Raw genomic sequence first — 24911 nt, 5'->3', positions numbered from 1 at the left:
CTCAAGACACAACCATCAGGACAAGATTCACTGTTGAATGCAGAACTTTGTTTCTCTTCTCAGACTCTTTTTTGAGGCTCTGCTGTCGGATTCTGTTGGACCTGTCAGATACGATTCGGATTTGATTTCCACTTGCTTCCAACTTGTGTTTCAAGACCTTCAGATAGCAGTCGCCTCAATTGTTGGCTGTAACATCACGCGCTCCCGATATTACTCTGTTGGAGTGTTAACATCACCCAGAGACCACCATGTGCGCTCTATTCACTGTGGTCTTTGCGGCCGTCTGCCTTGTCGTCGACGCCTCTCCGATGGTGCCTCCAGCACTCCAGGAGGGGGAGCCGTCCTCCGCCTGCCCGTCTTGCGCTCTGTCTCAAATGAGGAATAATATTTCTTCGCTGGAAGGTCAGAGTGACATGGTGGAGGCGGTAAAGCGTCACATCCTCAACATGTTGCACCTGAGCACCCGCCCCAACCTGACGCAGCCGGTCCCTCGTGCGGCGCTGCTCAACGCCATTAAGAAGCTGCACGTGGGCCGCGTGGCAGAAGATGGCAGCGTGGAGATCCAGGAAGACAGCCAGAGCCAGGAAGACGCTACACCACCTGAACCACCATCTGAAATAATCACCTTTGGACAACCAGGTGAGCCTAAGAATCATGTTCACACATAACCCTGACCAAAAGTAGTCAAGATAAATCGTCTGAATATATTTTGCTATTTGGAATGTCAATGTCACCTGCACTTTTACGGCTTTGTAAAACTGAGGTAGGGAAACAAGAAAGTTAACTAGTTAAGTTCTTGGTTCATACATTTAAGTGCATTTAACTTTATTGAATGTGAAATCAAAAATGAAAACTAAAGAGAGTATCTTCACACAAAAACATCTTGCATTGAAGTCAAAAATATGTCTTCAAAATACAAGGCACTGTGTTTTTTTCTTTAGATTTTAGAATTTAAGAAATGTGAGCCAATCTTTTTAAGTTCATCCACACAGCAAAATACAATCTTGTTATCTTTACCAAATACTATAATACCCATAAGCCACCAGTATTCTCAAGTGCCACAGATTGACAAAATGAAGATATAGAAAGACAAAATTAAGTTCACTTTACTTGGATTTTATTTAATAAAAAGAAATAAGGAGTTCAAACAAAGAACACTCTTGCTTGATCAACTTAATTGAATTGCTTCAATTGGAAACACCAAAATGAATTTGAACTTAAGTTCTTCTAACACAAGTTAAGGAATTAAGTTAAGTATGAAGAAGTCAATTTATTTGGGTGTTACTAATTGAAGCAATTCATATCCGTTTTTCTTTTTTTGTGCAAAAAGTTGCCTTATTTTATTATTTTAAAAGTAACACCAACAGAAAACTATAAGTTGCTTCCACAAAGCAGCTTGTTGAATCAAATAATCTGTGCCTTTGTTTTTTCATAAAACAACTTTTTAATGGAGTTTACACTGAAAAATGAGCCAACATCATTATACCTTTTGAGGTGTAACCTCTCAATAAACCCACAGAAACGCCTTTTGGGTAACTGCAGCTTGCTGTGTCATCGCTATTGCCTCCCAGAATTTCCTACATAGTATAAATGGAGAGAGTATAAAGCCACAAAAACTCACCGGCATTCTGAAGAAAGAGATTTGAATTTCTCTTGAAAGGAAATCTAATTTTGAAGACATTTCAACTCCAGCGTCACTGAGGTCTACTGCAAGTCAGCTGTGATGAGACGTCAGTCTGTGTAGTTTCTCTTATCAGCTCATACAGAATCAAATCCAAAACGGTCAAAGTTTGTTGACAGATTTCAGACACAAGGACTGGTTTCTATTGATTCTACTCAGGTTAACTGAAAATGAAGTCTATTTGTTGAAGGTGAATTCTAGCGACACACCAATCGACTAAAACTAATCCGAGAGATTGAGGTTTCATTGGTTGCATTAGCTTCCTCTCATCGGTTAGCCTGTATTAACAGAAGCAATGAAGCATTTTACGTTTATCCGCTGTCACTTTTATTAATATTAATAGTCATAATGATGGTGAAAAAGAGACAGACAAACGCTCTTGGCACATATTCTAAGGCGGTAAAAGACATATAGAGCTACAGTGGGTATACTCTCAATTTTTGCCTTATTTGAAAGGAGCCCAGAAACACCAATTTTTAGAAATAGCAGCATACCAGGCAACTCTATTTAATGAAAACGTGTACTTAGTATTTGTGCATTGCCACAAGATTTTGTTCAAATCTAAAAGTTAGCCACAGTTGTCCTGCAATCATACATCCTGCTCTGCCTCCAATTGGCTCGTCAGCCTTCATGCTGCACGGTCAACATTGATATTAATCAATCAAATCAGTGGATGCAATCAGTACTCGCCAATTAGAGGCATGCAGCAGCATAGAGTGGTGCATCCTGGGGGATTTGAAAGTGAGCATATGCAATCTTGAGTGAAAAATAAGTAGGTATAAGACATGTACCCATGTATACCCTGGACTGCACCACTGGATGGGAACTTTGAGAAGGGGGGGGAGACAGTCCAAGGGACTTTGTCTCTGCAACTGATTGATACATCCGAATTACGCAAAATCTATTCAACAGCATTCGAAAACAAAGTGCTGTAAGTTGAACACCAGTTCATTTTTCCCCACTGAAAAGTGAGGCCAGAAGCGCTAAATGATGACAATCCCAGAGCATTTTAACTTTTCTCTTTGGTGTCTTCATGTGAATGAGAATCAACTCGTGACCAATCACATTGCCCTGTCACTTGTGTAAGCGAACAAGTGACAGGGCAATGTGATTGGTCACGATAAATGAGCATGATGTCTTTGTTCTATAAATAGATGTCTCTTTCAGAGAAACCTGTCATTGAAAAGGCCCCTCAAAGGCTCACCCAAATTAGTGGACGGTAACGAGAGGCGGGGGTGGGAGTTTGGGGGGGGGGGGGGGGGGGCATACCAAGTGGTCTCAGGCCGTAAATAATCTCTTCATTCAGACAAATCTGGGCCTCAGTAATTATTTTGCTGCAGGGACAAAGAGGGGAGCACAGGGCCAGGAGAGGACAAGATCTTTTTGGTGGGGGGCTAGTTAGGTGGCCTGTTCTTTTTTTAGTGTCTTTTCTCATATTGAGTATATTTAGAGGCAGAAGCTCCATTCATGGCCGAACCACTGAGGACATTTACTTTGTTCATTCATTCAATTGACAGGAAGACAAAACCAGGATGGGAAATGGGGGAGGGGGGTGGCAGTGTGGTCACAGCTTTTCTTTATGTTGCTAATCATTCTTGATGATTTCAAAGGAAAGCCGACAGGATCAAGGCTATTCCACAAACATCATAATTTTATTTGTCATGTTCATCCCAATGACAAACAGATAAAGCACAATGGTTTTTTATCAATGTATAGAAAGAAATTAGGCCCAAATCGTTCAAAGGCTTGATTCCATTGGAAATGATACAAGGGCAACATGCTATGTACTGAAACTGACATATTTAGCTGAGAAATTTATTTTCACCTAATTAAAATCAAACAATACATATGAATAGCATTTACCAGCTTTGGAGCAACAGATGCTTCTATCCAAACCATTTGTTCTTATCCTAAATCAGCAAGATGATATTTACACACAGTAACTCAAAGGGGTTGTTCCATTGTAAATCTGCTAAATTGACCTGTACATAGTCCAAATGGATAACTGAATAAGAAATGAGGCAAAAAGAAAACATTTTTGCAGTATTTAGCCCTGCTCACTCAACGTTTCTGGTGAAATTGCATCGTCTTTGCATTTCCAGGGCAACATTTCAAAGTTCTGTTTTTGTCCATTTCCACTTGTTGGATTTGAAAATAGAGTTTAGGTGATTTGAATGTTGCTATATTTTGGTTTAATTTACATTTCAAACTGTGTTGCAACTTTTTATTAATTATGAACCCGTAGATGCAAAGATTTTCAGGCGATGTCTGTTGCTGTTAACATCATTGATGTAAGCTCTGCTATTCTCTGCAGGAGATTCTCCGAACATGGTGACGTTTGACATTTCGAAGGACGATGAAGGCTCTGCTGTGGTCGATCAGGCCAGCGTCTGGATCTTCCTAAAGCTATCAAAGGTGAACCGAGCGAAAGGCAAAGTGCTGCTGCGGCTACTGCAGCCTCGTGGCGACGAGGATGAAGAGTGTGTGTCCGAGAAAATGGTGGACGTCCGTCGAAGTGGCTGGCACACCCTCAGCGTTCCGCGCAGCGTTCAGGCATTGCTGGATGAGGGCAGTGGCTCGTTAAGCCTGCGGGTTTCCTGTCCGCTGTGTGCCGAGGCCGGGGCCTCTCCCGTCCTGTCGCCTGCCGACGGGAAACGGGCCACAGAAAGAGACCAGTCCCATCGACCGTTCCTCATGGTGGTGCTGCGAGCTCGAGAAGAGCTGTTGCAGCGGCGAGTGAAGCGAGGCTTGGAGTGCGATGGGAAAATCCGCATCTGTTGCAAACGACAGTTTTACGTCAACTTTAAAGATATCGGTTGGAGCGACTGGATTATTGCCCCGTCCGGCTACCACGCCAACTACTGCGAGGGCGACTGCCCCAATCACATGGCGAGCCTCGGCAGTCCGTCTCTCTCTTTCCACTCGACCGTCATCAATCATTACCGCATGAGGGGCTACAGTCCATTTCAGAACATCAAGTCGTGCTGCGTGCCCACCAGGCTGCGAGCCATGTCGATGCTCTACTACAACGAGGAGCAGAAGATCATCAAGAAGGACATCCAGAACATGATTGTGGAGGAGTGCGGCTGCTCGTAAACACACTCCAGCATAAACATAGAGTGTCCGCTGAGAACCTGCCTCCTGCAGGAAGTTCAGTTCAGCTCCTTCCAAGTGAAGACAAAGGGACTTTTTTTAACTATTTAAAATGCAAGGTCTAAAGCTCAAGTCCATGTCTATTATTTTAACTAAAGACACACTGAGCATGAAAAGTGACATATAGTTGAAAAGGTTTGAAAGACTGTAATCAGTCTTTATCAATGATAAGCCTATTTAAGTTAAACGTTTGAAAAAAAATGGTTAAAAGGCCCTATTTCATTCCCTTTGTGAGCTCGCTGCACTTGCACCGTGGCCCAATGCTGTCATCTCAGAGGGCTGCCAAGCAGTAGAACAGACAGCTTTCTGCTGGAGAAACTCCTTTCTTTTTTTCATAAAAGACCTTTTCATCATTTGACAAGATGCCAACATTAATAGGAATGACTTTCAGTGAACTCGCATTGGAGCTCGGGATCGACCACATCTTCTGGAAGACAAATAAACAGTGACTGTGAGACAGCAGATGATCGGAACTGGAGAAACGTGTGCAATATCATCCGCTGGAAAATGCTGACTCATCCTGTGCTCCATGCCAGGGTCGTTCTGACTCTTTGAAGTTCTCACTGCACATAATTGCAAATCTGTGCCTTCTGCACCCTAAAACTAACTAGAAGACACTGCACCACTGACTTCAGATGGGTTCAGTAGGTCAATAGCGGCATAGAAATGGTTGCCAATGCTAATGACCACATCAAGGTTGAAGACTAACACACCCATGAACATGCATAATGGACATTAATGATGTAAACAGCACAGGACAAAAAGATGACAAGTGTCTTGATTTTAAACTGGAAAAGAAGGCTATATTACACTTGGAGCCAAGTCTCATGTTTAGGGACGAAGAGTTTTTTGTTTGTTTATTTTTGAAGGAGACTCTTTTCCACATTGGAATGAGCTGAGGTAACTATGCAAGACATTCCAACTTCATCCATTCTCATTTGATATGCCACACGTGCTTTGTCACAGTTTTTTTAAATGTTTTTTTTATTGCTCGAGAAAATGGGAGTCAGTACACAAATGTGTTCCACTGAAGGTTTAAATTATGATCAAATCTTTGTTGAAACATGCGTGTTCATCAACTGCTGGAGCCAAATGTCATTATCATTAATATTGTCATTGTCATGATTATTAATATGATGATAATTGTGATTACTATTGAATATAATGATTGCAGATATTTGCACATTTAATAGGATTCTTGTAAGTTTAGGTTTAGCTGTTGAAAGCCAAAGATGACACTGAGAACCGAAGTATGCTTCATTGTCTTCGCCATGGCTGATGTTAAGGTGTTTGCCTGGTAAAATGCTATTCATCACTTATTTTTAAGGAAAACGTGTCTTTAACTTATTTGCAACATTTTGCTTTTTCTGTTTGTTTGTTTATTTGTTTTGATTCATCATTAAAAAAAAAGTTGCCAGTTGACTTCTTGACTCTTAATTTTGTCTTGGGACCAAATTACAACGAAATAGAATGTTTGCTTGGACAAAACTGCTCAATATGATTCATGCTAATAGGAACTAAGCCAATTTTGCAACAGTTCAATCAAACAAATTATGATTTTTTTATTGGACTGAAACTCATCAAAAGTTTCATAAAATGTGATATAATTGCAAGCCGATGACATTGTGACAGGAAAAATTCAACAAACATTCCAACTCACCACAGCTTAGACAGTCTTAAAATATTGCGTTTGTCACAAGGTGATGGAGAGAGTCAATTCTGGTTTAAAATCAACATATACTGCATTCCAGTTGTATTGGAGCTCAGAATTGGGCCTGTTTGGTGGGACAGAACTAAAGTATCACTGGCCTCTTTGATATCAGTTGTGTTCATTCTTGAATGATTTTGGAAAAGGGAGAAAATTAGTTTTCAAACAAAACCCATGCATAGAACATGCAAATACCATAGATTTTATGCAGAACCCGACTCTCTTTTTCTGGTTGAGGTAATGAGATATAAGGAGAGAAAAAGGATAAGACTGGCAAACAGATTGTGGGAAAGGGATGCAAGCATACATCCATACATACAATGTATGTAATGTGAAACTCGTAGAGCACATACAGTTTCATCCAAGATGTTATTAATGGCAGTAAGCCAGTAGCAGTTAGCACACACACAGTGACATTGAACCTGGTTTTATTCTGGTTTGTGAGCCTTTTGGTGTGGAGTTTGCTCCAAACTGCCTGTAGACATGAATGTGGGTATGTGATTGTATGTCTCTTTTTGTTTGTCCTGTGATGGACCGATGACCTGTCGAGGGTGTATCCTGTTTGCACCAATAGTCAGATGAGATCAGTACCGGAAACCTGCAACCTTTTTGTTATCCATTGATAACAAACATACTTAACAGAGGCTTGCCACATGGGGTCTTGCATTGAGGTGAACATGTCCATATATAGGCCTGCAACTGTCATGCCTGGTACATGTACATTTTCAGTAGCTTAGCTAATAAAATCTTTATTGCATATGGATTACGTTATGTTCCCAAGCATTGTTGTGTGTCTGACTGTGTTGGACATATATGAATAGAAGTTTTAATGGGCTCTGTAATTGAAAAATGCAATTCCAAATTGAGACAGTCAATTTTCATGCTAAAAAGAAACTCAAAGCGCCTCACATGCTGATTATATTAAAGTTTTGCAAAAGCAGCAAGAGAAAACATTGAATGGACTTTAATTATAGTGTGCATTTTACCACTTCAGCAGTCTCAACACATTTTAAATAAGCAGTCACATTCACACACACCCACACGCTTATGATGACGGCTGCCATGCAAGGTGCTCTCATAACATTGTGGGAGGAATTAGGTTCAGTGTCTTTGCCCATGGACACTTCGACACATGAACAGGGTGAGATGGATGGTCAAACCACCAATTTACGGATCAGAAGCCAACTGGCTTTACCAGCTACACCAGGGGTGGGCAATCCTGGTCCTCGAGGGCCGCAGTCCTGCACGTTTTAGATGTTTCCCTGCTCAAACACACCTGTTATCATGATGAGGCTCTGCAGAAAGCTTAACAAGGAGCCACTAATTGCTGTCAGCTGTATTGATGTGAGGAGACATCTAAAATGTGCAGGGTTGCGGCCCTCGAGGACCAGGATTGCCTACCCCTGAGCTACACCACGATGCCCCCTCTGAGGGAACACTAACCACCCTTTGAACTTGCAGCAACTCATGATCATCTGTGCCAAAAATTTCAATATTTTGAGTATTTGTTTTACTAACCCTGGGTCAAACGAAGGTAGTTCTTCCACTTTCAGAGGGTCTTTGATGACTTGTGGAGATACCTGAAGATTTCTGTGGAATAGTTTGAGACCGCCTGGAGAGGATAATGTATGTAAGGAGGCAGGACCTGGCTTCTGTTTTCACCCACATGATTAGTTGAAAAAGAAAACAAATAGTTGCCTAAAGAAATCCAGCTTAATGAAAAATGAATCTATTGCTTTTTCACTTTCTGTGTGTTGATCGATCTATTCCTCTTTCATACCAGCTTTATCCCACTAAAGGCTTCTACATACTATGTGGCTTTAACAATTGCATAAGTTCACAAATAGCCATACTGTACGACACAAATCCAATAAATTTTAGGCTACGACATGATCCTTGAAGGGTGCAGATTGCACGATGAAAACACAAGCTTAGTTGCAGCCTACAATGACATGAGTCAGCATGATTGCACAAGAATAACACAGTATAAACTTGAAACATGAAAAACGGCTCAAAAAAGGAGAAGGAGGAGACTATAGACATGGTTCTGGCTTGGAAGGAGAGGCCAACTCTGGATTCCAATTTTGCAAAGGGAGGTTGAAATAAGAACTTGTGAGCATCCATTAGCATTTACTGCCATGGCAATTAATTTTCCAACAAAACACACTACCTTGTAATGAAACAAACAGGTTGCAACAGTAGCTACGATTACTGCAAATGTCTGACAATATGAATTTTATACAGTCGTCCATGAACCAGTCTCACAGTGCGACGTAGCCGAGACCAAATATTTCACCAGGATTCTGTCACGTTTGCTATTTTTCGTCTGGGACGGCCGAAAATCACTCAGCGTGTAGCGGCCATAAAAGTTGCAGGAGTTGGAGTCATCCCCAGCTGACATTGAGTAAACCCTGGCCAGGTCACCAGTTCACCACAGGGCGAACAGAGACACACAATCCAATCCAAAGGCAAACAACATACTCGCATCTATGGGCATGTTAGAGTCCCTTTGTAAACAGCCCCAAGAAAATGAAATTCTCAAGAATTCTTTCCCCCCTGGTGTGTGAGGGCCTTTTATGTTTGAAAAATTTGTATTTGTCTGGAATCTGCTTAATTTAAACAAATTAAAATTGGAATCAAACCTGGAACTTTAGCTCCATTAACTGATTTCTGGCAATAACTTTTGCGTCCGCGTTCTATCTTATCTGAGCTGCTTTGTAGTCACAGATAATGTGACACCTATTGTTCACTTCATATTTTGCCATTATCTGTGGCTTTAATCTTCTGTGCTGGTGGTGTGTTTGAGAACAGCAGCTCGTCTCCCTTTTAGGGGATTTTGTCAGCGGAGATCGGGATGGGTTCGAGCTACTTTCACACTTCCACAAAGGCGGCCGGAGAGATGCAGGAAACCCGACACTCGGCCCTTTGTTTGCAGGTAAAAAACCGGAGAGATGGCTGGCAGACTGAGTGGCTCCTGCACTTTCTTGCCACGTCCCATTCTGCCAACTCATTGGCTGCACAAGCGCTAGCTGGTGGCAGCTGAAGATCCGTAAAGTTAAACCTTGGCGAGCCGAGGAGAAGCAGGGCAGGCAGAGCCAGTTGGCACTCCAATGCTCTTGTTTGTTCGCTGACCTACAAACTCACTGCTGAGTTGACAAGTTGATTTAAGAAACACAAAGACAACTGCTGAAGCAAACACAAAGAACGGTGGGTACCCGCACACAGAAAACTGTGTGAAACACAATAAGACATAGGACTCCTGTCAGAACTGACCTCGGAGCTTCAGGCTTGAAATGCAACATAATGATGGAATCGCAAACGTGATGATCGGGAACTGAGATTGGTTCAGTGCATTCACCCTGTGAGATCATCTTTAAGGTCCTGTTTGTGAATTGGTTGGTCTGGAGCTCCATCTCAAATCAATAGACACCCTAGGATTTATGTCTTTGGTCTGAGGAGGAAAGCCTATACACAGGGGGAACACAAACCCAACACAGAAAAACCTTGATCGGATCCCAGAATCAAACCAGGGTCTTCTTGACATGGGGTGAGAGTTTTACCTACTACATCACCTGCAGGTCTCTCTTTGGAATATTAAACCAACAATATGTTGTGGGGTTTTTGTTTTCAATTACCAAGCACAAATGAAACATAAATAAACATTTTCAGGGCCTTTCTCTGTGGAGTTTGCATGTTCTCCCTGTGCCTTTATTTGGTATTCTGGTTTCTTCTCACAATCCCCAAAGATTTATATGGGATGAATACATGACTCTAAGTTACCCATGGGTGTGTTGAAAGAGTCTTGTTGTGTTTGCCCTGCAACCCAGAGACGACACGTCCACCATGCCTTTTTTTCAGCTGGGATCAGTTCCAGCTTCATGCCACCAAATGATTCCCAACCACTCCTTTCTGTCATCATTTTCTACTTCTTTTTTTTTTTTTTGGGGGGGGGGGGGGTTGTGTCAGCGGTGTGTTTGAGCTTTGGATCCTGGCCATCAGTAGCTCAAGAGAAACTAAGCGGACGGTTACTGCCTCACCTCTACCAAACAAATCCTGTTGGGCGCTGACTGAAACTGGAGTTCAAAGAGATGCTGAACTTTTTGATTGAAATGATCAAATAAGAAGACTGGGACAGGCTCATTGATTATCAGAGCCAGCAACTTTAGGCAACAAAGGGGAAAGACATAAAGAAAAAGTTACATTTGTGATGATTTTGTCAAAATTTTGTTTCATCATTTGTAGTATTTTAATATGTCTTTTTCCAGTGATTGCCCAGTATTCATCAGGCAAGCTTGGTGGCGAGCTTAACTAAGCTCATTGCTGCTCACGTTATGTGATTTATATTATATGACTACATTGCTAAGATTATGCAAGACGTTGCCTTACTTTGGAACAAACGTAGACGCCCTTGTTTATAGTTTCGGCGTTGAGTTTGTGCGGTCTGGAGCTTAATACACAGGAGACATTTGTCCATGTTTTGGAAAGTAAAGTAAACTGCGTTGTTTATCCTTTCAGGATACCTTGTATCACTGTTGCATGAGCACCAAACACATCGTTTCACAATTGTTTGCATCTTAAATTATTTCAATAGCCCTAAAAACAACAAACGTGTCACCAGTCTGCGCTGTTTGTAGTTGAATGTTATTGCTTCTTTTTCATTTGGGGGCGGGACTTAGCCAAAAGTTCAATTACTAAAATACAGCATGGGTAATGACTTCAGATCAGTTGTTATTTTTTGTAATTATTCTGTGACAATTCAAAACATTGCATGTCTTTGCCTAAATTATTGAAAATGCAAGATGCTGATTTTAGTTTTAACTTGTAATTGAGGATGATGGGATGAACTTGCCCTACAGTACATGTCCGTTTTACAGTACATGTTCAGAGCTTTGCAATGTAATCCGAACTCATCAAATTCTTTGACATATTGAATTGACAGAAGAAACTGACTTTCTTCACAAACTGGTAATTAATGTTTTTATGTTGGGATTGTTGTGTGATTGACAGATTTTCTCTTAAATGCTGTTTTTACACTCAATCGTGTTCCAAACCGAAACCCTTGTCAGATCTTTTTATAACACATTATTTTTCATTCATACCAAATATATGGACAGAGCTGATGTCTGAACGCAGGTGAAGTCCCCACAGTTCAGATTGGAGTTCACTACAGGTCTCACCCGATAACAGATCAGTTTGTTCTCAGATTAAATCAGTCGGGGAGGAAGACATTGAACAAACAGTCCGAGTCCATCTACTGCAGTAGCAGCAGGCATGCCAACACTGGAGCAATGTAATGTTTGTTCTGCGCACACCGCTGGTAAACCGGAGAAGCTCTGGTTTACCAGGAGTCACTTCCAGTGGTTGCTGTTCACCGAGTAGCACTGTAATGACTTTATAGGTTCAATTTGAATTATTCCACTGTCTGTCACCTTGACAATTTTCTAAGCAAATTAACCCCTTGAGGTGGTTTCACTGTTGAAACAAAAATCTCTACACTATACTGGTTTTACTGCACTTGTTCCTATGGTCAATTAACAGATTGTAGTGAATGCACATGTCCACAGGCCCAAATGGAGCCACTACACTTGTTTGACATATTCATTGCTCCACTGTTACTGATTTACTTTGTCATCATTGAATTGGGCTTATTTGTTCATTTTATAGCAATTGCACTGGCAACTGAAGAAAGCATTTTTTTTTTATGTTTAAAAACTACTTACAGGGGTAATGTATATTACTGTCTCCCATTGAGGAATAGATCTATTCACTGTAACATGACTCATTGTATGTACTTTGATACTGTCTACCACCATCAAAGGCTACATCACCAGCTCTCTCCAATCTCACTGAGCCGCTCCAAATCTTCCTGATATCTGCATGGTGACTGAACCTTATGTTTAGTGAGGTTTGTCGTGTTGCCACATCATTTCTAGAGTCATATAGAGTTATTTCTGTTTCCATACCTAAAGAAGCCACCATCACAACTGTGTTACAGCTCGCCTTCATGAGAAGAAGTAGTTCTATCCACTGGCAGACATCACAAGTTAAATTGCATAACAGCAGTTGTCTTTTTATAGAAAAACAAACATGGTGATGTAGTAGGTTGCTCAAGTCTAGCTGAGTCTGGTAGGGTCTGGTTCAAGTTGCAAAGGGAGCTTGAAATAAGAACTTGTGAGCAACCATTAGCATTTCATGTTAGCATTTACTCACTGGGTCTGAATGCATTTGGTTGAATCTCATTTGAATCTGGTTGGATCTGGTTGGGTATTGTGTGAGTCTGGGCTGGGTCTGTTTTGGTCTGGTTTGAGTGTGGTTAGGTCTGGTTTGGGTCTGGCTTGAGTGTGGTTGGGTCTATTTTAGGTCTGGTTCGAGGCTGGTTGGGTCTGGTTTGTATCCGGTTTATGTTTGGTTGGCTCTGGTCAGGTCTGGATTGGATCAAGCTTGAGTCTGGTTAGGTCTGGTTTGAGTCTGGTTGGGACTAGTTTGAGCTTGATTTGAGTTTGTCATGTCTGGTTGGATCTGGTTTGAGTCTGGTTGGGTCTGGTTTTCTTCAACAGTCTAAGTGATGCGTTTGATGTTACTTGGTGACTCTGAATTGCCTGTAGGTGTGACTGTGCGTGAGATTGTTTGTCTCTCTGTTTGACCAACAATAAGTCCAGTGTGTACCCTGCATTCACCCATCGTCAGCTTGGATCTGCTCCAACTGACAAATAGTATTGGAAGTGATACACAAATCATTAACTGCCAGGTAAAAAATGACTCTCAGTGAAAGACAGAAAACAATGCACTTTTGTTCTGTACAGTTTTAGACCAATTTTTCGTGAGCTTTGACTTGAGCCACATGTGCCATTCTTTTCAAACCTCTTCCTGCGTGACGTGCAGCTGAGTGCGACATTCAATTCAGATGGCAGGCAGATAAAAAGTGATATCCTTTCACCACAAATGACCTCTTCCTCAAAACCCACCAGGATGCAGCATACTTTGATGCCTTGTGAACACAGAAAGTGTCTTCTTTGTTTAATATGACACAGATTGCATATTACAACAAGGTTGAAATTGCTTTCCGCATGGCATCTATGAAAGTAGTTTTGGGTTCAAACTATTTGTTGTGTAAAAGTCTTTTTCTGCCGTGAGACCAAACAGGTCACATGACTTACTGATGCACATAAGATTCGATCGGTGTTGCATTGTCTAATTATGAAGCAGATTGCAGTGAATAGCATGCAATGCCCCGGCTGCCAACACACACTGCATGCTGTTTTTGGAAACACACAGCAGGAAACACCAGGAGAAGTAAACCTCACCACTGAGGTCGACCACACAGCATGGACAAAAGGGTTTTTTTTTTTTTTATTTTGGGGGCAAATTACTCCCTGCATGTCTTCCTTTTGCCTGGAACAACAAAGGAGGTCTGCGGAAAGTTAGAGTGGGTCACATTCTTGCCTCACGGAAAATAGGCCTGTGTTCAATTTGCCTTTTTGTGTGACTTCTGAATGTACATCCTGTGTGTGCCAGCACACCATTTCAATAGATCTGCCTGTAAATCTGAACTATAAATCAACTATAGTTGTATTGGTAGAAATAGAAGTTATAATAATAGGTCCTTGACAGTTACCTGATCTTGTTGTGACTTTCCTCATAAAAGCTGCTTTAAGAGCAAATCTCAAAATGAACAGGTCAAATTCATTCATTCAAAAAGAGGCCAAAATAAATGGATCAGAATTCAAGTCATCAAAAGTCAAATACATAAAAACAGATTCATATGGGGGACTATAAAATTCAGCATTAATCTATGAATAAAGAGGAATCACCTGAGATAAAATCATACCAACAAAATATTCACAGAATTACGCAGATTTTCTCATTTGCATCATCAATCTAAATTTGCATCAGGGAGAAAAGTGATAAAATATCAATTTATTTAAGTTTGACACACTGGATGGTTTCCATCCATCCATCGTCTATAGCATTTAATCCTGTGAAGGGTCGTGGGGCACTGGAGCCAATCCCAGCTCGCTATGGGTGAGGGCAGGATACAACCTGGACAGGTCTCCAGTCTATCACAGGACAAACACACAGAGACAAACAACCACAGACACTCACTTTTAACCTAGAGGCAATTTGGGGTCACCAATCGACATCACATGCATGTTTTTGAGTTATCTGGAGGAAAAACACACTCAGACAAAGACAAAGCATTCGGAGTGTTTTAATGTTGCTGCTGCCAAAGAGATGTATGTGCACATGAAGGTACAATACATAGTTCCTATGAATGAAAAACGAGGTCAAAATTAATACTGTTAGTTATATATCTATATACACACTAAGAAAGATAAAGTGCAACAGCACCTTCACCAGATTTACCCAAACAGTTTTCACTTTGCAATAAGGGTAGATCAAAGTGATCTTAAATGTCTATGTTTCTTTGAGAAGTCTCTGCAGCTTCGTAACATACATGCTATGCATTCAACGTGTTTATATCAGATTTTTTTTCTTTCTTTGATAGAACTTTGAGAATTAGTGGTGATAACAATCTGAGTTTCATTTGAAGTAATCTCTCAGGCCTCACAGTGATTAAATTCAAGACACCAGCAGACCAGAGAAAAGCACATTGAACAAACATATTGAAGTAAATGCCCAAGACATCAAATTGCATGTGCTGGGTAATTTCAGATTATAATAGTTAGTTCTTGAGATCTGTATTTAGTGTGTTGGGATCTGTGGGCTATTATCAGAAGCATAGAAATCCTAGGCCTCGTTGACGCAACAATGTTTTAAATGAAAACGCATCATTTTTTCATTTTCGTTTCAGGAAAGTCTCATGTTGACACATCAACATCTGGAAAACGACGTCTGTTTATGCAGAAACAGCAGGAACACTGAAAAAGATGTCGTTTTCATGTTGGGCCATTAGTGGGTGCTGTTGGTTGTTTTTGTAATGAAATCATACACGTGTGTGCGCAAAAAAATACATTATAAACATTTACAATGGCAAGTACATGGACATCCATATAGACAGACGATGAAGTTGGACTGTTATTACAGGTGTCTGTAAACTAAAAAAAAACTACCCAAGAGTCCCAGGAGAATATGGACTGTGAGTCGTGACCCTCTGGATGCAAGTATTGTGGTTATTGTCCATTTGTCCATTGTATTTGGACACCCAAAATTGCGCTGAAAGTCTTCTGTTTTCACTTGAAAATATTGCGTACACGGGACCTTAGAGGCCTGCAACTGTCATACCAGTGGAACTTGACTGGATGGATGGATGGCTGGATGGATGGATGGATGGCTGGATGGATGGATGGATGGATGGATGGATGGATGATGGAAGAACATTCAATTTTGAAAATGTCTTACTTAAAAGAAAAACTAGCTTTAAATTAAACTGCCTTTTAATCATCATTTATTTCAATAAACAACAGGAATTCCAGCGAGTGAGTGAATGAATGAATGAATGAATGACCCTGGGTATTGTGCCCCCCCCCCTGGATGCAAGCCCTCATTAACAATATACATTACCAATGAGATCAACACATCTACATTTTTTTAGGCAACTGTCACCTAATCACTGGAAATTAATTCACAAGACAGTGTGAGCCATCGCGGAGTCAGCTTTGCCCCCATCTCCTGGTTCAGGATTTGTGTCAGGTTTAGTATAAAGTGTGTTAACAGCTCATCCTGCCATCAGGAGGACTGTCAGTGTGGGAGAAGCTGCCCGAGAAACACGTCTCTGGTGTATTTTTACAGGTTAGCCACTCTTAATGAAACAGCCTGACGAAGGCAGTGATGGTGCAAACGTGCAGACGCACTGCGGGGAGGGAAGATGTCCAGAGAAACGTGATGAGAGGTGGAGGATCGTCGTGTGAGTCAAGCCGAGGGATCTATTTTTTGTGTGTGGGCAGGCTGCGGGACACGTCAGTGCTGTTAGCTGAGGGAAGGCCTGATAACCTCGACACCACCTCCACTACAAACTGCTACTCCATCCCCGAGCACAGACTCACTGCAGCTATTCAAAGACATTCACCCCCACAGCTTCACTCACACTCTGCTGCTGCCACTGCTAAATCGGACCAGGGTTCAGTCGTCAGGACACCACGGACTCATCTGTGACTAGAGAACGCACATCTTGATTAGTCTTATCTAATTTTAATCAGACGGAAAGGATGAGATCACATATCTTAATTTGTTCAAATTCTTTTTTAAAGTGAGGCAGCATAGAGGAATAAATCACTGCATTTATGGTGTCATTCTTGAGGATAATTATCTGGAGATGTGTTTAATGCAATTCATCATTTTCGAGTTGGAACATCAAATCACCTTAACTCCATGTGCTCATCTCTTTCTCTCACCTAATTGCTGCTCCTCAAGTCAATACAGTCATTCTCTTAATTTCTCACTGCAACTACATAAATGCCCTTTACATATCTTGGGCTGTGATTTGCTCCAAATAAAACACATTACGTCAGATTTTCTTGATCTGATCACGATGACCTCATGGTTGCCTTCCATTGACGGCATAATAAAAGGCTTCTCATGAGGCATTATATTGCTGACTTGACCTGGGAACAGTGCTCACTTTGTCTAGATTAAGAAGATCAGGATGCTCTGCTCCCCCAGTTGTCATCAGGACCCGATGTGAACCAAGCAGGATGGATGATAGATCTTTGTTAAGTCCTGCTCAGGTCTGCTAGTAATCAAATTATTACTTTTTATAAAACTGCAGTGCTGCTCGCAGAGAAGAAGAAGAAAGGCCACAGTTGGTAGCAATAAAGACCCAGTACTCTCATAATTCCATGCAGATCTACACGCAACGCAAACAAGTTCTTCAAAGCTGAGTATTACACAGACTTGTTTTAGGCCCCGTTTACACAATGTTTCAAGTGGAATAGAATAGAATAGAATAGAATAGAATAGAATAGAATAGAATAGAATAGAATAGAATAGAATAGAATAGAATAGAATAGAATAGATTACTAAATGCGTAGTTTACATGTTGGATAATGAGTTCGTGCTGTTGGTTGTTTTTGTAATAAGACCACACACGAGCACAATATGCGATAAAAAATTAACAATAGGAAATATGACAAACGTTAATGTCTTTCATAGCAGCTGCCTCTGTAAGTTCTGTAATATCTACTAGTCCCAACAAGATCACAAATGAGGAGCTGTAGAAGAAGACAATTAAGAATTGCAGGTTGTGATGGCTTGGTCATGTCTTAAGGAAGCCCAATGGCCGGATAACTAAAGTTGCGATGAGATGTACGGTACTCTCACTAAAAAGAGAAAAATCGGCAGGCCAACAAGAACCTTTTAAGTGAGACTGTGGTTTAGTCTGATGACAGCACTAAATGCTTCTGGATTACTTCAACATTAGTATTAAACTATCTGTAGAAATCACTGAAATAGTCTTGAGTCTGTGGATTAAAAGGAATCAGTAAGTTTTGTGAGAGGTGCCAGATATAAGGATGAAAAGTGAAGTGATCCGGAGAGTGGTTGGAAACATCTCAGCACTACACCAGTTGTGGACATCAAAGTACTCTTTGGAAATTCGAAGAGTTGATAGGCCGACTCGTACATCTGCAGACAAGTTTGAGAAATCTAAAGAAAGGTTTGACTTTTATGGATCTGGTAGAGGACTAACTTCTTGCAGAGATCAGGACCTGCTGTAGACCTTCTGAAGACATTGAAACGGTGGTTTTTGGAGATCTAGGGTACCATTTTAGAAGCCCTGAGACTTGTTGCAGAATTTCCGAGTACCGGTCACTGAGGTCCGGGTCTCTCACTCATTCATCGCTTTATTGATTTATTTTTTGACTGCGCTCTGTGTTTTCATTCAGATGGTGAGAATGTTTTTTCTCACTTTATTTTGGCGTCGGCAGCAAGTCAGTTTGTTCAGACGCCCACACAGCAGAGTGACAGATGACTCACGATCGTCAGGAGGAGAAGGAGCAGTCCCACTTCGCCACGTAGACGTCTTCAGACTGTACAGAACACTCCTTTACGACGTCCGATTAAACGCGCAGAGAGGGTCACGAAAAAAAACAGAGAGAAACACAGTGAAGAAGCAGAGGAGCTGACAGGCCATGTGCACGTGTGCCGGAGATTCAGGTCACTGAGTTCCGTTGAGAAAAAACTGCTCAATGTTCTCAACATTGTCACTGTGATCACAATTAATTAGAGAGGTAGAGAGAGAGAGAGAGAGAGAGAGAGAGAGAGAGAGAGAGAGAGAGAGAGAGAGAGAGAGAGAGAGAGAGAGAGAGAGAGAGAGGCATTGTGTCTGGTCACTTTCTCACAGTCCCTCAAGCTGTTTCAGGGTTCAAAGGTACAAATACACAAAACTAATTGCTCCCAATATTGTCAGTCATTGACATTTCTGTGCCTGCTCTAAATATCACAAATAGATTAATTAAGCTCAGTTTTTGTTTTACATTTTTTTCATCATTTCGCAAAAACAAGTCATCTCGGGACATCTAGGCACACCAGGTCAAAATATTTGCAAAACTTCCCCACAGCTCCACATTTCCCACGTGAGAAGAGGTTCACAGTGGGGGTTGTTGAGCAGCAGAAAGAGGATAGAACAGGCCCGAGAGCCACAAACAGTAAACAACATAACAGGAAGCGGCGGACAGGCCTGGAATGCCACTAACACAGATCAAAGAAATCAAATGATTTTGTCGCATGTTACCCAGGATGGGTGAGTTAAGAAGTTTGCACAACTTTTTCTGTTTGCTTTAAACCCACAGTGTTTTCCGTGGCCTTTTCCATATAAACAACGGTGGCAAAGCAGAACTGGTCGAAAGATACACTAGTCTTTTTCCTGCACAAGGAGAATGTGTCTTTGTTTCAAAAAAAACTCATCTAGATCGATTAGTCGAGCTAAAAAAAAAAATTGTCCCCTATATTTCTGTGTAAAACTGGATGTGGGATCATGTGTGTAAATCACAATCCACTAACAAGTTAGAAACCCTTCAGATAGTCTAAAAGTGACGTGCTCAGTAATCTGATTTCTTTATTAAGTCTTTATATAAATGTGAAAATGTGAAAGAATTCACTCAGATTGACACAAGATGGAGCGTGTAAATGCAGAGTGAAAAGGATATTATTTGTTGTTAACGCATCACAAAAGATAATTTTTTAATTATGTAATTTTAAACTACAACACTTACTTTACAACCGTGTGTGTGTGTGTGTGTGTGTGTGTGTATGTGTGTGTGTGTGTGTGTGTGTGTGTGTGTGTGTGTGTGTGTGTGTGCGTGCGTGCGTGTGTACCTGGTAATCGATCAGGGCCATGGCACCTTCAGTCCTCTAATCTCTTGTAGCAGCGCCGTCTACAGGACAAACATACTCATTACAAGAGGAAATAAAAATCTGCAGTCAGTTCACCAACGTTCATTTATTTATTTATTTATTTATTTATTTATTTATTTATTTATTTATTTATTTATTTATTTATTTATTTATTTATTTATTTATTTACTTTACTTTACTTTACTTTACTTTACTTTACTTTACTTTACTTTACTTTTTCATTTCTCTTCCTCTCAATCTCTCTTGAAAAAATGGATGCATGAACAATGGATACAGGGACCACAGATACATGGACAATGGATAAAGAGATAATTGACATATGGTTATTGATGGATGGTCAAAATCCATGGACGGGCCTGTAACATTTATACATCAATGCCTGTTCTACTGTAAATGCCTGAAAAGTTGATTAGACTATCCAACTGCACCTGATAAATGGAAATACAATAAGTTAACAAAAAAAAAAAAAAATTACAAATAAAGCACGACTGTGCAGGAGGGGAAAGATATATTTGAAATCCTCCCCATATATATATAGAACAATATTCTAATGACAATATAAAAAAAGGATGAAGGAACGACAAGCACAGAAAGCTAACAAAGGAGTCACAACGTATCAACTCAGAATCAGAGAGATATCATTTGGAAAGGAGATAGTTAAATAATCTAACATTTAAAGGGGCCAAAAATTAAAAGTACAGTAAGTCAAACGATTTGTCAGTAGAGTTCCAGACGAGTAGAGTGAATGGCTGAAGTTCAGATCAGAGCTTATCAGACCAGAAAACCTATCAGACAGCTGTACTATGATGAAAAGAGCTTCTCTTACCTGTCTGAGAATGCTGTGTGCTCAGCAGGAAGTACTCACTGAGTGACTGTGGTGGTAATTCTGACCGACTGAGAGAAAAATAGTCACTTTTTAAATGTTCAGCGAGTTCAATGGTAGCAGGACAGACGTATAAACAACGCTGGCCACATACTGTGTTCAGTCCGTTTAGTGACCTTTGACCTGCTGTCATACCACACCAGAGTGTATGTCCACATGTTACCGCTCTAGGTTTTGACAGCAGTCACACCACTTTCTTATCAACAAGCTGCAGACAAATCATTCCACATTTAGTATATGTTCAACTGATGTAGCACGTGATGTTATAACAACCCCAAAATACAAAAATCTCGTAAGCAGCAAGAGGTAGACACACAAAATTCCCCTTGTAATTTTCTATTTTATAATCCTGTTTCTTACAAGAAGCAACGTGTCTGGTGAAAGGAGGAGCAGTGTCCCTGTTGACCGCAAGGGGCGCCGTCAGGTTGAATCAATTGCAATGCTCCTGCCGGCCGCTAAGAACGCTGTGTCAATATCCAGTACCGGATGTGGCGCTCCTGATCCGGTTTGGTACGCGGCGATAACTGTTCGCGTTCAGCTGTTTTTGTTTATCAGACTTTCCAGTAGCTGCGTCCTGCTTCTTCGCTCCAGACATGTTCCGAACACCACACAGACCTCAGCGGAGTCCCGAATCCCCACAACCGGCAGGAAGGCACCCTTCCCCGAACGCGGGTTGGGGTTTCCCCGGCGCTCGCCCTCCTTACAGCGGACAGCAAGAGCAGCGGTCCCCGCGGGGATTCTCTCCGTACCCCGTCCGCGCTCATTCTTTCTCTCAGAGCCCAGGTCGAGGATACAGAAATGGCTCTCCGGGCGCGTTCGGCAGTGGGTCACAGGGCTTCAGGGAGTCGCCCCCCGGGTTCCGAGGTCGTCCCCGAAGCTTCGGAGAATCGCCGGTCGGGTTCAGAGGCGGACACCGGAGTTTCGGGGACTCCCCGGGGGGCTCGCCGGGATACGGAGGTCAGAAGCGCGGCAGGGGGGACGGATACTGGCGGCCACGCTCTTTCAACCCCTCAACTCCCAACTACAAGGTAAATAATCACAAAGTGGTAAAATCATAGGCTTATGAGCGTCTGAAATGTTGCATACCTATAAAGTGACAGAAAACAGAATGAAGAGAGGTAACTAGTGTTGTTGACGAGACCATTTAACAGGAGACCAAGACTTTTTTTTGTGTTTTATCGTTGACCCTGCATCAAAATCTCGTTCTGCAGTGCATGTCTGATTGCATCACAATGACAAAGTTATCTATAATATACATACAACTCATGCCAAACAAATGACACTTGGCAATAATCAGTTACGGACGTTTTGATTCAGTAGTGTTCAACCATGTGCTGGAATTCGCGAGGAATTCATCTGCTGATGTCTGCATCCTTGTACTGAGTACCTAGTCTCTCCAGACAGTGGCCCGTGTTGAGGATCTCAACACGGGCAGTAACAAGGAGGTGAAGCACCACCAAGCCTGTTTGAGTCATTTACCGGTATTCAGAAGGAATGTCTTCAGATGTGTACATAGGTTTTTAAACGAATTACTTACTTTTTCAAAGGAGCTGTATCTCTTTATGTGAAAATAGATTACTATTCATCCTTGGTCCCTGAAATTTTACAAATAATGAACTAAATGAAAAACGTCCATGAAACCAGACTAAGATGGAGTCAAGACCAAGACTTCAAGGTGCCGAGGCCCAAGACCCTGAAATGTGGTTTTGGAGAATAGTCTTGGTCTCGTACAACAACAGTAGTGATCACCACCAGGTCGTCTCTTTTTCAACATAATTTCTCAGCTTACATGTTTGTGTTTTCAGGCTGGAAGTTCAGATGTGTCAGTGGAGAGGTACTTCAGCCAGTCCATGCTGCAGGATCCCTGGAGAAACCTGCAGCCTGTCACACGTGCAGAGGCCACCACCAGGAGAGCCAAGTGACCAAGTGGACGTAATCAGAGCAGTTTGAAAGACTGGACACTGCTTACAAACAGGAATCACTCCCCGGGTGTTTGTCCTCGCCGGGGCACCAGCAATTTGTTTCTCTATGACCTCAGGGATCAATCACTCTGATCGGACTGCTACACACGTGTCATGCTTTTAACTAAAAGTTTTATTATCTTTTAAGTTCTTCTTTCAATATTTTATGATATTGTTTGTATAAAAAAAGTTAAAGACTGTTTGTTTTTTATTTTTTTTAAATAAAAAACAATCTTTTGTTGTGAAATGATTTTCCTCTTTAATCAATCAGGACCTGTGATTTCATTTAAGTTTAGTCCTCATGTGATTAAAACAGTATGTGGTGATTTGTATGTCCCAAAGTAATATTTATAGACAAACAAGTGAGATACTTCATGCAAAGCTATTTGTCATAAAGGAATATTTTCATGGCAGGGAATTATAGTTCATGTTGTCAAATCATGACGATTGAGAACATTCCTGGTGCTCACGGAGCAGGGCTGAAGCTCTGGTGGATGGTCATGATATTTGTGTGTCGACAGAATAGTGTAAAGTTGCAAACAATTCCTAAAAGAAGACAATAAACACTGCTGATTTCTCTGAACTAAAGCGCATTCATAATGAAATCATGTTTTTGTGTTTGAGGAGTAGCATCGGTTTACAACTCTTTATTCCTCAGAGTGTATCCTCCCCCAACTTCTTATTTGAATTTTATCTTCAATTTTGAGCTTGGAAAGAAAACAAAAAAGCTTAATCTTGTCCTAACTTGTGGTATATACCAGGGGTCTTCCACCTGAGACTCTTCAGCCCCTCTTCCCCCAGGAAGCTTTTAAAAAATGTGTGTTATTTGTATTACACACCGATTTTCTAAACTGGTCTAATCTTCAGGCTAACAATTGCTAAATAAGGAAACACAGCCAAAACAGGCTGGTTATTTTACCAGTCTAGAAGGGAAAACTATTTAAAAAATAATGTACGGGGAGAACTAAAACTAAACTGATTAAAATTACTATGGCTTTTACAACTTTTTCAAGAAATATTTAAACCAGACACATTTGCTGTAAATGGCTGAAGTGGCAGAATAAAGGCTGTGAAAATCTTGAACACTTCAAAGCTAAAATTTTAATAAAATATCAAAATTGTTCTCGGGACACTTGATGAATGCAACTTAGTTTTGGAATTTCTAGGCTGTTTTTTTTCCTTAATTTCAGATAGCATGTTTTGTGGCTCCAGATAAATTTCATTTGTTGGAAAATCCTGAAAGCAGTTCTTTGTGAAGATTTTGTTGGGTTGCAAATTCAAAGACAACTGGATATTATCATAACCCAGAGCACCTTTGGTCTGTTCAATTATTTAAAACGGGTCAGGACAGTTCTAAAGTTAATTAACTGTAGTTTCATAGGTGTTAAACTCTTTCGGAGTTGTTGTCATAGTCAGCTGAGGTTGTATGTTAATGCTGAGGGCCGAGGGAGCGACATTCATTGTAAAGCAGTATCGGTACCATTCATATGCATAATCAGCGGTTGTTCTGGTCCCGCTATGTTAATGGTTGTGGAACCTTTCAAGGGCGACTCTATTGTTTGAATGAGAGGTGGATCTGCTCCCACTGCCTCAGTTTAGAGCTACTTTATCCTGTTAGGTTAATTTCTTCGTCTCCCCCCCCCCCCCCCCCCCTTTATTTCTCAAAACCGCAGCTTGAAAACTTGAAATCTCCAAAGATTTGAAACATAAAAGACCATGGATCGAGATCCATTTACAAACAATAGTATTACTCACGCTGATTATCGTGAAGAATGAAGAGTAGATCGTGGAAGAAATTAATTCTTAGATAATAAATTGCACTTAGATTGATGCAGTACCACATTTGTGCTCTGGGTGACAGCATTGAGTCTCTGTTCGTCAGCGTTTCAGTTTCAGCAATGTTTTACAACGCCTGTCAATTTATTTTGGGTGTAAAAAAAATTGTCCTTTGTGGACAAAATCTGTATAATTTCATGTTGAGGAATAGTTTGCTGAAGGAGCGACCTAGTTTTTGTGAATATTAGTTAATCTTTGCCAATGCTACTGAAATATTTGCCACTCAATCGAACTGGCTTAAGTAAATGAATAAATAGATTGGTTCCTGTAGTTAATCTTTAATTTCTTCGCTTATTTTTAATTGCTTCCCCTTGTTAATTCTCTATCCAAACTATCTCAGTAGAGGGAGACGTTGCCACAACAGCATTCTATGTTACC

The 24911-nt window shown here is 41.0% G+C and overlaps 2 protein-coding genes across 2 annotated transcripts; both read left to right on the top strand.

Moving 5' to 3' along the window:
• Positions 1–248: 248 nt before the first annotated feature.
• inhbab (inhibin subunit beta Ab) lies at positions 249–4777 on the top strand (the record flags this gene model as incomplete). Its single annotated transcript, XM_080504068.1, has 2 exons — positions 249–639; positions 3996–4777. 2 exons carry the CDS (start codon positions 249–251, stop codon positions 4775–4777), a joined length of 1173 nt encoding a protein of 390 aa, XP_080360194.1.
• Positions 4778–21270: 16493 nt separating this feature from the next.
• On the top strand, positions 21271–23114 carry mplkip (M-phase specific PLK1 interacting protein). The gene is made up of 2 exons (XM_080504076.1): positions 21271–21764; positions 22542–23114. Exons 1-2 carry the CDS (start codon positions 21330–21332, stop codon positions 22656–22658), a joined length of 552 nt encoding a protein of 183 aa, XP_080360202.1. The 5' UTR covers positions 21271–21329; the 3' UTR covers positions 22659–23114.
• Positions 23115–24911: the final 1797 nt, after the last annotated feature.

Source organism: Blennius ocellaris, assembly GCF_963422515.1.
Source record: "Blennius ocellaris genome assembly, chromosome: 10".
Classification (NCBI taxonomy): Eukaryota; Metazoa; Chordata; class Actinopteri; order Blenniiformes; family Blenniidae; genus Blennius; species Blennius ocellaris.
The sequence above is the reverse complement of the archived record's forward strand: the minus strand, read 5'-3'. Positions and strand labels throughout refer to the sequence as shown.